Raw genomic sequence first — 16,149 nt, forward strand, 5'->3', positions numbered from 1 at the left:
GGGGGTAAGGGGGGAGGGGAAAACCATTTGGAGTAACAGCCCCCCCCCAATATTACCTGAGTCCGACTCCCATGCTGTATTTGGTGAAGCTTGGCAGCTGGAAGAAGGGTTGACTTCAACTCCCAGAATCCCCCAGCCCAGCTTTGCTTCCACAGGGGAATTCTGGGAGTTGAAGTCCCGCCCCCTCTTCCAGTGGCCCAGTTTGAACAAGACAAGTAGTCCTCGACCTACGACCACAACGGAGGCTGTTCCTTCTTGGAGATGTGGGGTGGGAGGGGTAAGGAGTTCCGCAGGCCGTCTTGTGCTCCCACCGGGCGAGGGTGGGGGGGGGAAGACAACCTTAAAAGCCCCTAGTGATGGAGCCCCTACAACTACCAGTGGCAAGCTGTTCCACTGGTTAATCGTTCTGTTGGGAAATTTCTCCTTCGTTCTAGCCTGCTTCTCTCCTGGATTCTCCCAAAGGTGCTTCGCTTCTCCTCCAAGAAGCTTCTTCTGAAGAAGCTGAGGAAGCTTCCTGGATGAGAAACGAAACCTCTTCAAAAGAAAAAAAAAACCAGGAAGTCCAGACTGGGGGTGACATGATAGCAGTCTTCCAATATCTCTGGGGCTGCCCCAAAGAAGAGGGGGGGGGGGTCAACCTGTTCTCCAAAGCACTTGGAAGGCAAAACAAAAGACAACGGATGGAATCTAATCAAGGAGAAAAGCAACCTGGAATACAGGAGAAATTGTTCCTAACAGAACAATTAACCAGAGGAACAGCTTGCCACCTGAAGTTCTGCTGCTCCATCCTTGAAGGTTTTTAAGAAGAGACTGGACAGCCACTTGTCTGAAATGGTACAGAGTCTCCTGCTTGAGCTGGACTAGATGATCTCCAAGGTCCCTTCCAGCACTCTTCTGATGCTCTCTTTTTCTCCTGAAGCCAATTTCCTCCATGAATTGGCTTCTTTTCTAAGACCCTCTTTTTCCTTCTGTGCATGTTTCTGTGTGTCACATACATCCTCCCCCACTGCAAGTGTGGTTGCACACACAAGCACAAGGCAAGGATATGCCAAATAGCTGGATTCTTGGCTGTCCATCCCCTGGAAGTTTTATATCCCAGCTGCTCCATTCCTGAACAGCCGCATCCAAAGTCCAAAAGGTTGTTGTTTTGCAAAAGTCAGACCTTTCAAAGAGGCATGAAGTAGCAGTGATCCATCCAGATGTTGGTTCGGGGAAAAAACACTCCCAATTTCCCGATTTTTCCAACTGACAACTTCAGTGGGGCAGGAATGTGCGAGACGATTGGTTCTGCAGAACATGTGGAAATGGCAGGAACACTGAAGGAAAAGGAGCATGGGCTGTTTCGATGATTGATTTTATTATTATTATTATTGCTGGCTCAGGAATTCTGGGAGTTGAAGTCCGCCAGGCGTAAAGGGGCCATCGTTGCTCACCCCTCTTCTAGCCAGTGAAAGTGAGCTCAGTGGTGGGGGAAGCTGGAAACCAGCAACATGAAAAATAGCAGAAGCCCAGTTATGTTGGTCCCAGTGATCGAGGGAATTCTGTCCCCCAAAATCTAAAGACAGTGCTGGGTTCCCCAGATGTGGGGCAAAACAGTAAAAGAAATAATAGGAAAAGCTAAAAGTCGGTTAGAGATTATCCGTCCTCCAGGTCCTGGTTGTCCCAAAGAGGCAACTGGATTTTCTGGTTTTTCTTTTTGAAGATGTTTCGTTTCTCCTCCAAGAAGCTTCTTCAGCTCTGGCTGGATGGTGGGACTGAATGGAAGGATTGATACTCCTTGCAGACAGCTGGACATTTGCACTCTCCTGCCAGAGCCGAAGAAGCTTCTGGGATGAGAAGCGAAACGCCTTCAAAAAGAACAAGAAGATCACTCAAACGAAAGATATATATCGGAATGGAGAAGATGGATTGATTATATTCAGAACAAGTATCAGACTAAGAAGTTTCACATAGTTTATGAATGAAACATTCTTAATTTTTTTAGTTTATGTTTATAGTGTTTTGAGTTATAAGGAGTTAAAGACCTAGGGAGAATTTGAAGCCAACAAATTGTTAGCATATTTTAGTTTTATGTTTGTGAATGCTATACTCTGTGCTTGTTCTGGGAAGTCTAGGGAGGGGGGTGGGGGGAAGGGGGAGGGGGAAAGGGTGGGTGGGTGGGCGGGCAAGGGGGGTGGGAGGGGGTGAGGGTGGAGGGGTGGGAGGGGGGAGAAAATGTTTGTATCTTTTATAAAACTTTTCAATAAAAAAAAAAAAAAGAAAAACAAGAAAGTCCAATTGCCTCTTGAAAAAAAAGCACCTTTGGAAGAGGAAAAGCTCTTTTTCATTCCAAGCATCTAGCAAACCTATTACCTGAGCATAGAAGAAGAGAAATTCCATTGCAGAATAACCTCTCCACAGTAAGAAAGAACACACACAGTTGCTGAGGGTAAGTACAGTACAGCCAGTCCTCATTTAGCGGCTGTCACCTTTAGTGACCATTTGCAGTCCCAACAGCAATGAAAAAAGTGAACTTTACAGCCAGTTATCCTAACCAACTCTTCCAAGCGTGTGGTTTTATTTTCCCCCAAAAGGCAACTGGACTTTATTTCTTTCTTTGAAAATGTTTTGCTTTTCATCCATGAAACGTCTTCAGAACTTGAAGAAGCTTCTTGGATGAGAAGTGAAACGTTTTCAATGGGGGGGGGACAAAAACCCCCCCCAAGAAACTCCAGTTGCCTTTTGGGAAAAAAGCACCTTTGGGACAACCTTGAACTGGATGATGGAGAATCTCCACAGATCTTCACACTCAATTCTCCCATTTATGACCTTCGTAGGTCAGAGAAACCAAAGGAAGGTCATAATTGCTTTCGAGATTTCACTTTGTGACTGCTTTGTTTAATGACCAAGTTGCTGGCCCCTGTTGTGGTCACTAAATAGCAATAGCACTTAGATTATACACTGCTTTACAGAGCTTTCCAGCCTTCTCTAAGCGGTTTACAGAGTCAGCCTCTTGCCCCCAACAATCTGGGTCCTCATTTTACCCACCTTGGAAGGACGGAAGGCTGAGTCAACCTTGAGCTGGTCAGAATTGAACTGCTGGCAGCGGGCAGAATTAGCCTGCAGTACTGCACTCTAACCACTGCGCCACCACACTCCTTCCTTCCTTCCTCCCCATGCTCTATTCCTGCTTTCCTTCCTTCCTTCCTTCCTTTGCATTCTAACTACTGCACCACCATCTCTCCTTCCTTCTTTCCTTCCTCCCTCCCCATGCTCTATTTCTTCCTTCCTTTCTCCCTCCCTCCCTCCTTTCTTCCTTCCTCATGCTCTATTCCTTCCTTCTCTCCTTCATTCCTCAAGCTTTCTTCCTTTCTCCCTCCCTTTTTCCTAGTGCTCTATTCCTTCCTTCCTCCTTCCCTTCCTTCCCACTTAGCAATAGCATACTGCTTCCCGGTGCTTTCCAGCCCCCTCTAAGCGGTTTACAGAGTCAGCCTCTTGCCCCCAGAAATCTGGGTCCTCATTTTACCCACCTCAGAAGGATGGGAGGCAACCTTGAACCCTAAAGGATGAACCTAAACTCTGCACAGCAACCTCTGTTCCCCATCCGGACACTCTGACGTGGCTCACGGGAGGGATACTCCCCTCCCCTTACCAAGGAGGACTGGCCAGGGAGCAGTTGGGTGAGGCGGTTGCTTTAATGAGACGTCCGTGACTTCCTTGGTCTTCTCTTTGAGGTGACCTCTCTCTTTGGCCAGTGACACTGGACGGATCCTGCCAGAACGGCCGCTGCCCATCGTGGCTCAGACCGTGTACAGCACGGAGGCAAAGGAGAGGGCGAGGAAGACGCCGAAGGTGTGTGGAAAGCCCAGCCAGTCCACCAGGCTACCGGCCACGGTGCTGAAAGCCACTTTACCCAGGACCTCGATAGCGGCCAGAAGGCTGTAGTGGGTGGCCTGTGGGGAGAAATTTGCCGTTTGTCAGAAATGGTGTATGCAGGGTCTCCTGCTTGGGCAGGGGGTTGGACTAGATGACCTACAGGATCCCTTCCAACTCTGAGAATCTGTAATAAGGAGAGGGAAGCAGAGCAGGAAGTGTGGACAGCCCTCCCCTCCAGCAGGGAGGGAGGGAGGGAGGAGGGAGTCACTCCTGCCCTGGTCATCTCGTGCTTGCACAACAGGTAGTCCTCGACTTATGACCGCAATTGAGCCCGACGTTTCTGCTGCTAAACGAGACAGTTAAGTGAGTCGCCCCCCCGGTTTTCACCAGATCTGTGCCCATAGGATACGCCCGAATAAAGCTATTCCTTGAGGAATCTACCTGCCTCGGAGTTCTTGCTTGCAATGGATCTATGACTTGGAAGTCTGACATTCCGTGGTGGGAAGGCCTGAGACTCCGAAAGCAGAACCCACCTGGATCTTCTCTGGGGCCTTCTGAGTGCACAGCATCATCTTGCTGAAGACCAGGGTGGTGATCAGGCCCCCGATGAAGTGCTGGATGCACAGGCTCAGCACCGCGGCCACTGCAACGAGAGACCGCCCCGTCAGTCCAGGTGTACGACGGCCGAGGGGCTGCTCGACTTGCAGCAACAAGGGAGAGCTGAAGCTTCGAATCGGGAAAGGCAGCCCCCTGTTGTGGCTCCGTTGCCTGAGCCTGGGCTATCGACAGATGCAGACTCTGAGAGTGAGGGAGAGGAGTTGGCAAGGCCTCCCTCTCCAGGACCCTCCTCTCTGGCAATGCCTCCGGAGGACACCAAAGGCCAAGAGATAGGCCCAGAGCCAAGCACGTCCCCGCAGCCACAGGTGGACAGCGACGAAGGAGATAAGTGCTGGCTGGACCCTCGCCAGAGGCGCAGGGAGAAGCGTGCGCAGCAGAGGGGAAGGCGTGCCAGAGATTAGCTGAGTCACTGGACCACACCCCACAGGGTATAAATGTGGGTGTGGTGGCCGGTTCAGTTTCTGACGAGCAAAAACTGGAAATAATCCATGATCTCTGCGTTACTGGACTTCTGCCTGCCTTGTCGGACTGCATTTGGACTAATCCTAGTATTTCTGAAACTTTGCCTGCTTTATCGGAATGCTTGCAGTCTAATCTTTGTTTTGTGTGAGTAAAGTCTGAATTGGCAGCTAGCCACTGGGTTGCTGCCAGCTTTATCTTCAAAGACTTTGTCGTGTGGCTTATTAACTCCGGGCCGTCTGTGGGGGTGCGTGTGTGGGACGGGGACAGAACACCCCCAAGGTGATAAGACGGGACAGCATTGCAAGGCCAGTTATGGGTTATGTTCTCAACCCATAGAATCCCAGGGCTGGAAGGGACTTTGGAGGTCTTCTAGTCCAAGGTAGGTGTATGATCTGGGCTGTTAGGTTTCCTGTCCCTGGTGGTCAGTAGATGCTGAGGGAGTGGAGGAAAGCATTGCTGGAAAGCAGCTGATTAAGATGCGAACCAGCTAAAAAATAAATTTAGGAGGAAGTAGAAGAGATTTTACTGGAGAATAGTAGCTAAACTGTGAACCAGTTTAAATAAATACAGACAGGAGTATTGGAAAATACAGCTGGGAATTAGATACTTAAACTATGAACCAGTTAAAAATTAGATTCAATAAAACATTAGAATAAACTTGAAGTAAATAAAATAAAGTAACAAACTATAGAAGGAAATGTTGATTGTTTATGAAATGACTTTAAGAGAGGAGGAAAATACTTTTTTATTAAGATTATGGATTTAGATGTCATTTAAGAGAAGTAAAATATAGATTTGAGGTAATGGGTTTTAGGATTGAGGAATATATATGAAATATTGATTGTTAAAATGATAAAGATTTAGAATGGTGTTTAATGTTTAGAATTTTGGGTGTAATAGTAGAATGATAAATGTTTAGAATAAGTTTTTTTTTTCTTTTTCTTTTTAAGATGTAAATGGATAAAATTTGGAACAAAAATGATTGAGGGAATGTGAATAATTGGACTCATTTTATGCCAGATCAAACCCTTGTATTTTATGTTTTAAAAAATTTTAAAAAAAAAATTTGGGGGAAAAAAGTAGATGCTGAGGGATTCCTGAAGGTGCTTAGGGCCTTCTTAGGAATCTAGCAAGAGGGTGGATTGTATTGCATCAAGGAGCCACCCAGGTACTTGAAATAAAACATATGAACAATGATTGCAGGAATTGAGTAGGTCTAGTCTAGAGAAAAGAAGGACCAGGGAGGACATGATAACAGTCTTCCAATATTTGAGGGGCTGCCACAAAGAAGAGGGGAGTCCACCTATTCTCCAAAGCACCAGAAGGCAGGACAAGAAGCAACGAATGGACACTGATCCGAGAGAGAGAAGCAACCTGGAATTAAGGAGAAACTTCCTAACAGTGAGGACAATTAACCAGTGGAACAGCTTGCCACCTGAAGTTCTGCTGCTCCATCCCTGGAGGTTTTTAAGAAGAGACTTGTTTGAAATGGTACAGAGTCTCCTGCTTGAGCTGGACTAGATGATCTCCAAGGTCCCTTCCAACTCTTTTGTCATTTGGTTTTTCCCAATTTTGCTATTCGTCCAATGCACCTCTGCTGCCACAACCCCACAACCCTGAACAGAGGGCAAAAGTCAGACCCTGCTGGCCTACCCCAGGGTCGTTTTCCCATGCTTTTGGTCATTCCAGTACAAACCAGGATGGCTGCCTCTTTCCTCCCCTCTCACTTTTGGATCAGGCTCCCCAAATTCTGCGTCTTCTTCTTCCCGAGTGGGACCTGGGGACTCCTGCGTGTCGAAGTCTCCCCGTTCTGGAGCCAGAGTGGACCAATGGCTCCTGCCCTGGATGGGACCTGACTCACCTTCAAAGGCAGCTGCGTGGTCGGTGTAGGCGACCATCACCCAGGTCTGGAAAAGGAGGTTGCAGAAGCGAAGGACCAGCAAGGTTTGCAGGGAGTCGGATTTCCTGATGGAGGGGGAACAACCGGAGAGGTCAGAATGGACCCAGAGGAGAATGCAAGAGCATCACGAGTTCGTTCAGGGGAAGGCCTAGGCCAGAGGTCTTGAAACTTGGCAGCTTTAAGACTTGTGGACTTCAACTCCCAGAATTCTCCAGCCAGCGTAGCTACGCTGGCTGGAGAATTCTGGGAGTTGAAGTCCACAAGTCTTAAAGCTGCCAAGTTTCAAGACCTCTGGCCTACGATGATTTGGTGGCCAGGGTGGGGAAAACGAACCAGAAATTGCATCCAGGATGCAAAAAAGGCCCTCCCTCTGGAAAGAAAGAAAGAAAGAAGGGAAGTCGAGAGGTGGGTTTTAGGGGCTCCAAAGTACCAGGACTACTCCTTAGTTACAGCCCTGGGTTCAGTAGCAGATGTTCCCCAAAGGAAGGGCTTTTCGGACGGAAGGACTCTGAAGTTTGTAGTTAATTCTGCTGGACTTTCAGAGCACTTTCCCCCCTTCATTCTTTTGGGGTGGGGGAGGAAGGAAGCAAATTCCCATGATTCTCAAAAGAGGGCTCCTTGGTGCTCTCTGGGCTTGGTGGTTTTCTTGCAGACGTTTCATGACCCAACTAGGTAACATCATCAGCAGTAGAGGGGAGTGGGTTTTGCAGAGTAGAGGAGGAGGGAGGGGGGAGATGGAGGAGAAGGAAGAGGAAGAGGAGGAGGAAGAGGAGGACTGTATAGTCACTGGTGCCCTCTGAGCTTAGTTTTCTTGCAGACGTTTCATGACCCAACTAGGGAACATCATCAGTGCTAGAAGGGAGGGGGGTTTGCAGGGAGGAGGAGGAGGAGGAGGAGGAGGAGGAGGAGGAGGAGGAGGAAAATGACAATGAGGTCCTTGGTTTTCTCCTGAATTTGGTGATTTTCCTGCAGACGTTTGATTACTAGGTAACATCATCAGTGCTAGAAGGGACTGTATATAAACAGAGACCCAAACCCCACTCCCTTCTAGAACTGTTGGTGTTGCCTAGTCAGGTAATGAAACGTCTGCAAGAAAAGCGCCAAGCTCAGAGAGCACTAAGGACCCCTCATGTCAACCCTCAACTTATAGACATTCTCCTTTATTGGAAAAGAGAGGTTAGGCCTGCTGAATTCGTTCCCCCTCCCTCATGGGCCACTGTCAAAAACGAGAGCGAGAGAGAGAGAGGAATAGATTAAGAAAGGGACCGATTCCACCATCCTTCTGGGGATGCCGGGTTCTAAATCCCACGATCCCAGGGAGAGACTGATTTCCAAGGAAGAGAGAAAAGACTTTCCATCATTTACCTGCCGTCTGACATCAAGTGGCCCCCCAGGGAAGAGCCTGCAATGGAAAAGGCGGTGGCCACAATCCCGTTCCAGAAGCCAAGCTTCTGAGGAGAGAAGCTGTGATCTAGGAGGAAGAGGGGGAACATGGAAACCGACCCCTGTTCACCTGCGGAGAGAACTGGGGTTCAGTTCCTGGCGAGCCACCCGAAGGCCAGACAAGGAACAATGGATGGAAACTGACCAAGGAGAGATTCAACCTGGAAATAAGGAGGAATTTTCTGACAGGGAGAACCATCAACCCATGGAACCAAAGTTGCCTTCGGAAGTTGTGGGAGCTTCATCCCTGGAAACTTTCAAGAAGAAATGGTGTAGGTTCTTCTGCTTGGGCGAGGGGTTGGACTAGATGACCTCCAAGGTCCCTTCCAACTCTTGTTATTCTGAGGCACATGGGAAGGGATCTGGGGAGGGCGGCCCAGATGGGGGAGTTTGAGAAAGGCCAAGAGAAATTATGTCTTGAATTTCAAGGTTTAGTTGGGTCTCATCAGACTAAGCAAAGCGCAGTATAATTTAGCAAGATCTGTGAACGCAGCTCTTGCAGCTTGAGGGGTCCCTGGTGCTCTCCGAGATTGGTGGTTTTCTTGCAGACGTTTCACGACCCAGCTAGGGAACACCATCAGTGCTAGAAGGGTTTTTTTGTTTTTGTTTTTTTTAAATTTGATTTATATGCCGCCCTTCTCCGGAGACTCAGGGCGGCTTACAATGCGTTAAGCAATAGCCTTCATCCTTTTGTATATTTATACAAAGTCATCTTATTGCCCCCACAATCTGGGTCCTCAATTTATCTACCTTAGAAAGGATGGAAGGCTGAGTCAACCTTGAGCCTGGTGAGATTCGAACTTGCAGTAATTGCAAGCAGCAGTTGTTAATAACAGTGCTTTAGTCTGCCACGCCACCAGGCTCTTGCACCTCCTAGCACTGATGATATTACCTAGTCTGGTAACGAAACGTTTTCAAGAAAACCACCAAGCCCGGAGACCACCAAGGACCCCTCATTTCAACCCCAAGTGGCAAATATTCTCTTTTACTGGCTCTTGCGGTTTGGAAAATGTGGTTCATAGCACAAAACGACCGAGGAAGGCAGACGATGCAGCTTTCTGCAGTCAGCTACTGTCCCAAAGGCATCTGGACTTTCTTTTTCTTTCACTTCTCATCTGAGTAGTTCAGTTCTCAGGTCGCCCAAAAGCTTCTTGGATGAGAAGCCAGATGTTTTCAAAGGAAGAAAAAAAAAGAAAGAAAAGAACATCCCAAGGAAGTCCAGTTGCCTTTTGAAAAAAAGCATTTTTGGGACAAGGGTCATTTGGATGATTGAGAACACTCAGCCATGGTTTTGAGCCTCAGGAGGGAACCAAGCTAGGCATATTTAATATATGTGTTTAAAATGGACTGTGATTTGTGTGTGTAAATACAGCATATATATGTGTGTGTGTGCATGTATGGGTATGGGAGGAGGGGGGTTTATCAGGGGTAAAATGCTCCCGGTTCGGACCGGATCACCCAATCCGGTAGCGATGGAGGCGGGTGGTTCAGAGAACCGGTAGCAAAAATCCCTGCCCTCCCCCACATTGCCCAGCTGAGCCGCGCAATCATCAGAGGCTTTTTTTTAATTTTTAAAAGCATATTTTCTACAACCTCTTTGGCCGAAAAACTGCTTTTAAAAGTAAAAAAAAAAAAGCCTCTGCCGATCAGGCAACTCAGCTGGGATCGTCAGAGGCTTTTAAAAGCATTTTTTTTTACAATCTCGAAGAGGTTGTGATTTTTGTGGTTTACCTGCTGGTCTATGAGCAAATAAAGATCTGATGATGATGATGATGACGATGACGATCTCCCAAACTAAACTGGCCTGCTATACAAATCCTCTTCCACAAACAACAGACAGAGGCAGTCCTCGACTTACAACAGTTCGCTTAGTGACCGAAGTTACAACAGCACTGAAAAAGAGACTTAGGGCCCTTTTTCACACTTATGACCATTGCAGCATCCCCATGGTTAGTCACGTGATTTACGTTCGGATGCTTGACAACTAACTCACATTTATGACAGTCGCTGCATCCCGGGGTCATCCCCTTTTGCGACCTTCCAACAAGCCAAGTCTGTGGGGGGGGGAAGCCCGATTCGCTTAACAAGCCGGTTACTCACTTATCAACTGCGGTGGTTCACTTAACAAAAGTGACAAGAACGATTGTTAAGAGGTGGGGAGGGGCAAACCTTAACAAGCGTCTCACTTAGCAGCAGAAAATTTGGGCTCAACCGTGGTCGTAAGTCAAGGACTAATTGTGTTAGCAAGGTTCTCCTGCAATTAATTCCGGCGTTCCTCGCTTTGGGGAAAGACTCACCCAACTTGTAGATGAGGACTAAGCCAGCAGTCCACAGCGTGTCCGGCACAAGGAGAAGCTCATGCAAAAAAGCCGGAAGGCTTAAGCTGCTGTCCTTGGCCAGCCTGTCCTGAGGAGGGGACCTGAGAGGAAACTTGCAGGTGAACCCGATGGCCGCGGCGTATATCAGAGCCAGGTAGATGAAGAGGGGTCCCCAGCCCAGGTGATGGAGGAAAGTGAGCAGGCCGCCTCCAGCCAGGACGGAGCCCAGTTTGTAGGCCACGACCTGGATGCTATTCCCAAAGCCCACCTCCTCTGCTCCCAACATCTGGATGGCGATCCCATCGGCCGCCACGTCCTGGACGGAAGCGAAGAGGTTCATGAGCAGCAGAGCGAAGGCCACTCCGAGGAAGTCTGCCTCTGGGGTCAGGAAGGAACAGGCCAGGCAGGTCAGGGCCAAGCCGCACATGGTGAAGATCAGCCAGGTCTTCTTGGAGAAATACCAGTCCACAAAGGGGGCCCAGAAGACCTTGAGGAACCATGGCAGATAAAGCAGCTTGGCCAGGCTGATCTTGGTGAAGGAGAGGCCCACGATTCGGAAATAGATCGGCAAGAGCCCAGACTGCAGCCCGTAAGGGATTCCTTGCACGAAATACAGCAGGAAGAGAAACCAGTATTTGAAGTTCATCCTTCGGTCCCGGTCCACCCTGCAGAGAAAGAAAGACGGGCAGGCGGAAAGCGGTAGATCATGGGAGTCCTTGACTTTACGACCATAAAATTTCTATCGCCGAGTGAGAGAGCTGTTAAGTGAATTTCCATGCCCCATCTGACAGGCTTTCCTGCCACACTTGTTCAGTGAATCTGGCTTCCCCACTGAACCTGCTTGTCAGAGCGTCGCAGCTGCGACGGTCGTAACTATGAATCAGTTGCCAAGCGTCTGAATTTCGATCACGTGAACAGAGGGTGCTGTAACGGTCTTAAGTGTGGAAAACAGTCATAAGTCCCTTTTTTCAATGTAACTTCGAATGGTCACTAAATGAAATCTTGTAAGTCGAGGACGGTTTAGAGAGGGTAGCCTTGGGAAGGGAACCTGAGAAGAACAAGAGTGATTGTCTAGGGGGAAAAATTGTCCTTGTGTCTAGTTGTTCTGGTGTGCAATGCCCTATCCTATAGCATCGTTTTGAGGGTAGAAGTTGAAACACTTTATGTCCAGGATGTGAGGGGTCTGTCTGTAGTTATTTTCACAGCCCTCTTTTTGACTCCTGCAGTATACAATATACCTATATATATGTATATGCTTGTATGTATGCGTGAAAATATCTACAGACCCCTCGCATCCTGGACATAAACTGTTTCAACTCCTACCCTCAAAACGACGCTATAGAGCACTGGACACCAGAACAACTAGACGCAAGGACAGTTTTTTCCCCAACGCCATCACTCTGCTAAACAAATAATTCCCTCAACACTGTCAAGCTATTCACTAAGTCTGCACTACTATTAATCTCATCGTTCCCACCACCCATCTCCTTCCACTTAGGACTGTATGACTGTAATTTTGTTGCTTGTATCATTTATACCCTACGACTATCATTAAGTGTTGTACCTTATGATTCTTGATGAACGTATGCAACAAGAAAAAATCCTTGTGTGTCCAATCACACTTGGCCAATAAAAATTTCTCTTCTCTTCTCTTCTCTTCTCTTCTCTTCTCTCCTCTCCTCTCCTCTCCTCTCCTCTCCTCTCCTCTCCTCTCCTCTCCTCTCCTCTCCTCTCCTCTCCTCTCCTCTCCTCTCTTCTCTTCTCTTCTCTCCTCTCCTCTCCTCTCCTCTCCTCTCCTATCCTATCCTATCCTATCCTATCCTATCCTATCCTATCTCTCTCTCTCTCTCTCTCTCTCTCTCCATATATATATATATAGTTTTTCTATCAAGACAGCTGGTCTACCCCAGCATGTGGGAGGGAGCATTCTGCTCCCTTTCACCTTTCAGTTCCAATCCAGAAGCCCTCAAGCAGTCACATTCATGACAAACCATTTTATACCAAATTTATATTTCGCTGATAAAGAAGTAAAGGGAGACTAGTATAGATCTATTTCAAGCTATTTAGCTCTCATCAGCTAGCGGTACCCTTACTTGGATTCGAATCCAAAGTTTGAATATAAATATATATATTAACTGTACACACATGTATATAAATAAATATATATATATATATATATATATATATATATATATATATATATATATATATATATATATATATGTCTTTGGTTATTCGGGTCTTCTCCCACGTAAAATTGGAAGTGTCTTGGCGACGTTTCGATGAAGTCTCATTCGTCATCTTCAGGCTGGTGTTCTCGGCTTCGTGCTTCCAGGAGCAATGTGAGATCGCAGCTGTCTCTTCCTTTTAACTGCTAGTGGGGGTGTGAGCTGATTGGGTGGGAACTTGGCTGTGTTCTGATTGGGTGGAGGTGTGTTCTGATTGGTTAGGGGCTTGGCTGTGCTCTGATTGGATGGGGGGTTGGTTGTGCTCTGATTGGCTGGGGGTGTGTTCTGTTTGGGTGGGGGCTTGGTTGTGCTCAGCTTAGTCTGAGTTGCAGGGGGATTTGAGCTGGTGAGCTGCGTTGTTGTTGTTTGGCTTCGTGTTTGTGGCCGTGCGAGCTCTTCATGGTGGGTGTCAGTCTGCTTCATGTATGGATTGGAGGGGTTTAAAGTGGCTAATGATGCAGTTGCGGTCTGGCTTCTGGTCCTTGGTCGTGGCTCATTATCAGTGTGGGTTTGAGTCTGCTTTCTGCGTGGATGTGTGGTGGTGACATCCTGTGTGGCTCTCGTGAGTGTGGGTCTGGTGTCATTCGTCGTGTTAGGGACTCGTTTGTCAATAAGGGCGGGTTTCCAAATGGCTGGTAGGCGGGAGGTATCGTCTCGTTTGTTCATGCTGTGTGGGCGTTTTTCTATCTCGATGGCTTCTCTGATTATTCTGTTGTTAAAGTGTTCAGTTTTGGCGATAGTTCTGGTCTTTTTAAAGTCAATATCATGTCCTGTGGCTTTAAGGTGTTGGACCAGGGAAGAAGTTGGTTCCTCTTTTCTGACTGAGTTCTTGTGTTCTTCTATGCGTGCACTTATTCGTCTGTTGGTTTGTCCGATGTATGTGGTGGGGCAGGCGGTGCATGGGATTTCATATACTCCTTGATTTTCTAACTCAATTTTATCTTTGGGGTTCCTTAGGATGGTGGATATTTTTCGGTTTGTGCAGAATGCTGTCTTGATGTTATGTTTGTGGAGGATTTTGCTTATTCTGTCTGTGGTGCCTTTTATGTATGGGAGGAGGGCTTTGCCGTTTTCTTGTTCTCTGTCTTGGATTTTAGTGGGGGTTTCTTTTTGGATTAGGTTGGTGATCTTATTTCTTTGGAATCCATTGGATGTTAGTACGTTAGTGAGAGTGTGTAGTTCGGTTTTTAGGTGTTGTTCGTCAGCTAAGCGTTTTGTTCTGGAAATGAGTGTCTTGGCTACAGAGTTGATCTGGGCAGGGTGGTGGTGTGAGAGTGCGTGCAGATAGCGGTTTGTGTGTGTTTTCTTCTGGTAGATAGTGTGTCCTAGGGAGCCATTGGATTTTCTGTAGACTAAGACATCCAGGAAGGGAAGTTGGTTGTTCACTTCTGTTTCCATGGTGAACTGTATTTTGGGGTGTAGGCTGTTGAGGTGTGTGAGGAAGTTGTCCAGTTTTTCTTTCCCATGTGGCCAGATTATGAAGGTGTCGTCCACATATCTGAGCCAGAGTTTGGGTTTGTGATCAGATTTTTCTAGAGCTTGGGTTTCAAGGTATTCCATATAGAGGTTGGCAATGACAGGTGAGAGGGGTGATCCCATAGGTGCTCCTTCTGTTTGTTTGTATTTCTGTCCATTATAGATGAAGTATGTGTTGGATAGGCAGTGGTTGGTCAGATCTAAGATGTGCTTGGGGGGGTTATATTTGTTTTGGATAACTGTCAAGGCTTCTTTGATTGGTACTTGGGTGAAGAGGGATATGACATCGAAGCTCACGAGTAGGTCACTGGGCTGTAAGTTTTGTTGCTTTATGATGTCTATGAACTGGAAGAGACAGCTGCGATCTCACATTGCTCCTGGAAGCACGAAGCCGAGAACACCAGCCTGAAGATGACGAATGAGACTTCGTCGAAACGTCGCCAAGACACTTCCAATTTTACGTGGGAGAAGACCCGAATAACCAAAGACCTACATACAAACACCCGCCAAAACCTGAGAAAACATATATATATATATATATATATATATATATATATATATATAATATATATATATATATATATAGTGTGTATATGTGTATTATGTGTATTATGTATGTGTACACTTTTGAGAGGAGGCAACAGAATCTCATTTTTAATGTGTGCCAGTGTGCCCACAGTAAAAAAACGACAATAAAGCTTACCTTTAAATCTTTAAATGAAAATCCCGCCACTCCAGGAAGGAAAGATGGATGACTATGGGGTGGATGGACACTCTCCCTTCCCTCCATAGTCATCCATCTTTCCTTCCTGGAGTGGCGGGATTTTCATTTAAAGATTTAAAGATAACTTTTATTTTCAAGAAAGTCTCTTCCTTTTGCTCTACTGGCCTTCCCCCATTATTCTTATTATACAATCTAATACCATCCTAAATAGCTTTCACAACATCCCAGCGAATGGAGGGGGAAAAAGACGGAAGTATTGTGAGAAGTAATTATATTATTGGAAGCCAACTTCTCAGGATTGCAGGATTCCCTGTAAAAGAAGAGGGGGGGAGAAAGGGGGGGGGGAAGACTAGCCAGCCACAAGACACTCTCTTTTTCCTTGACTGCATTCATTAAATTAAATTAAAATTAAATTAATTTGTTTAATAAATAAAATAACCTGCCCCTTTACAGGTAGACCTCAACTTACAACAGTTCTTTTACAACAGTTCTTCGAAGTGACAAAAGGCACCGACATAATGACCATTTTTCACACTTATGACCGTTGCAACACCCCACCCCCAGCCCCACCCGTGTTCCCACGATCAAGATTGAGCCGCTTGGCAAGTGACTCATACATACGACGGTTTCAATGTCCTGGGGTCCACACTGTGAACCTTCTTAACAGCTGCTGTGATTCACTTAACGACGGTGGCAAGAAAGGTCGAAAAAGGGGCCAATGATCAATTCACACGTCTCGCTTAGCAATGTAAATGTGGGGCTCGATTGTGGTCGTTAAGTCGAGGACTACCTGTGTTTTAAGACCAGGGTTATTCAAACTGGGCCATTGGAAGGGGGGGGGGAACTTCAACTCCCAGAATTCCCCAGCCAGCTTTGCTGGCTGGGGAATTCTGGGAGTTGAAGTTCCCCCCCCCTCTTCCAATGGCCCAGTTTGAAAACAATGTTTTAAACAATTCTGCCTGGTTTCTAATGAGCCCCCAGGAAGTCACCCCGCCCCCTCCAACAAAACCGGGGTCGGGGTCGCATTGAGCCTGCGGAACTCCTTACCACTGGAGGAGACGGCCGCCCAGCTGACGTCTCCAAGGGAGGAGCCGGCCCCACTTGGATAGAAAGGCCTTCAGGGGC

The 16,149-nt window shown here is 47.1% G+C and overlaps 1 protein-coding gene across 2 annotated transcripts; it reads right to left on the minus strand.

The window, feature by feature from the left end:
- Positions 1-1,168: 1,168 nt before the first annotated feature.
- On the minus strand, positions 1,169-16,149 carry MFSD3 (major facilitator superfamily domain containing 3). 2 transcript variants are annotated; one of them, XR_011600289.1, is made up of 7 exons: positions 16,072-16,149; positions 10,576-11,261; positions 8,201-8,348; positions 6,797-6,900; positions 4,389-4,498; positions 3,632-3,932; positions 1,169-1,475 (listed from the first exon to the last, which is right to left on the minus strand). XR_011600289.1 is itself a non-coding variant. In XM_070941933.1 (6 exons), the coding sequence occupies exons 2-6, from the start codon at positions 11,240-11,242 to the stop codon at positions 3,780-3,782; spliced, it is 1,182 nt and encodes a 393-aa protein (XP_070798034.1). In that variant the 5' UTR covers positions 11,243-11,261; positions 16,072-16,149; the 3' UTR covers positions 3,318-3,779. The 2 variants fall into 2 exon arrangements, 1 of the variants encoding a protein (XP_070798034.1); XM_070941933.1 differs by lacking the exon at positions 1,169-1,475 and having other exon boundaries at positions 3,318-3,932.

This window comes from Pituophis catenifer, unplaced genomic scaffold, assembly GCF_029215685.1.
Source record: "Pituophis catenifer annectens isolate HBS135680 unplaced genomic scaffold, rPitCat1.0.hap2 SCAF_3, whole genome shotgun sequence".
Lineage (NCBI taxonomy): Eukaryota > Metazoa > Chordata > Lepidosauria > Squamata > Colubridae > Pituophis > Pituophis catenifer.

Bases quoted from the DNA above. Each gene is read 5' to 3' on its own strand.
- MFSD3 (XM_070941933.1), bottom strand. From the start codon at position 11,242: ATGAACTTCAAATACTGGTTTCTCTTCCTGCTGTATTTCGTGCAAGGA. The intron at 6,901-8,200 runs GTAAATGATGGA...CCCCTCCATCAG, and splicing joins CACTTGATGTCAGACGGCAG to GAAATCCGACTCCCTGCAAA. The intron at 4,499-6,796 runs GTGAGTCAGGTC...CTCTCGTTGCAG, and splicing joins CCACGCAGCTGCCTTTGAAG to TGGCCGCGGTGCTGAGCCTG.